Here is a 1,390-nt window from a genome sequence, read left to right on the forward strand (position 1 = left end):
TTTTTTTGAAACACACACCGATTTCCGAACGGTATCACAAACATGATACACACTGGCACGTCCTAATATATTTATGCCTTCAAACAGGCCCTCTCTACGGGTTTACTTGCTATCCATTACATCACCACTTTGACAGGTTTGACAGCGAACAACTAAAACCTCCTTTTACATCGGCCTCCTCTCAGCGCTCTCCTCCTCAAGCACTCAGAGAGGACGAAAGCAACAACAAAAAAAAACCCCCGTCCTGTTCATCACCAGGTTCCCCCGCCCCCCCTCCCACCCAACAGCCACCTCACTGCTCCAAACCAAAATGGAGTCTCATTTTGTGTATTAATATTTACGAAAGGGTCTCAAATGCATTTCCCCCCCTCGTTGGAGGCAGATTCCCGTCAATCTTTGACTCTGCCCAGTGCAGACCTGTGTAGTGGGGCTCACACTGGGTTGGTCTGGGAATGGTCAGCAGGCGAGTAAGCTGGAGGGACGGGGTTTGGTTTAATGCTTTTGCTCTTCATGTAGGAGATCAGCTGGTCGGGGATCTCAGCCAGTACGTCTTTAGCCAGTCGGGCCATGCTCAGCACGTGGTTACCTGTACGGTCCATGTAGTCTCTGAATGGCACAAACTGTTGGGACATGGAAAAGAAATGAATCACTTTTTGAAATGTGTGTGTCATCATGCTCTGCACACTGTCAAATCTGTATTTGAGCTGTAGTTGAAGGACTGTTTTGAGGTACCAAGCACAGTCGGACAGAAGTCAGAGAAGTGATGCAGCAGAATTCAAACAGAAAAGTTTAAAGGCATAAAGGATCAGAGGTGCTATCAGTGCAAAGCAAATCAAAACTAAGGCTCACATAGATGTTTGAATGGATCTCATTTATCATTGTTCTTGGGTGATGACACTGGACTTTTTGGATTCTATCAACTTCTAATTTCACTTGGTAGCTTTAAACTGGTTCTAATTTCAAAAATTGTACGTCTGATGTCATGATTTTTGCATCTTTTCAATTTTTTCAACTGCAACTCAACCACTGGTTTTTTGGAGTACGATAACAGAGTAAAGAAAAGGAAAGAATGGTCTTTTTAATGACAAAATGATGTTTTACATTTTACGTTTTTTTGTTACCTAAGTTGAATGAATTAGAGATATCAAGTTTCCCTAAAGTTAAGTTGCAGCAATGCATACTGCGCATTTGAAAGAGATCAAATTATTTAAGTGCATCTAACTTAAACCAGTGGCACTGATACTTCTTAACTTAATTTAGATAAACTTAATTCAATTCTGTGTTAGCAATCGAATTTATTTAAGCTGGCACAACAACGCTCTGTTTTCAATATGTATTTTAGTCTAAAAGGCCATTATATTATATTATATTATATTGTATTATATTATAT

General features: G+C 40.4%; 1 protein-coding gene across 1 annotated transcript in view; it reads right to left on the reverse strand.

Annotated features, from left to right (window-relative positions):
- Positions 1-431: 431 nt before the first annotated feature.
- cpne5a (copine Va) overlaps positions 432-1,390 on the reverse strand; it is a 78,298-nt gene continuing 77,339 nt past the window's right edge. Inside the window, exon 20 of the mRNA XM_008296415.1 lies at positions 432-620. Coding sequence (XP_008294637.1) covers positions 432-620 — 189 coding nt within the window. The remainder of the gene's footprint in view (positions 621-1,390) is intronic.

Source organism: Stegastes partitus, unplaced genomic scaffold (assembly GCF_000690725.1).
Source record: "Stegastes partitus isolate 25-593 unplaced genomic scaffold, Stegastes_partitus-1.0.2 Scaffold24, whole genome shotgun sequence".
Classification (NCBI taxonomy): domain Eukaryota; kingdom Metazoa; phylum Chordata; class Actinopteri; family Pomacentridae; genus Stegastes; species Stegastes partitus.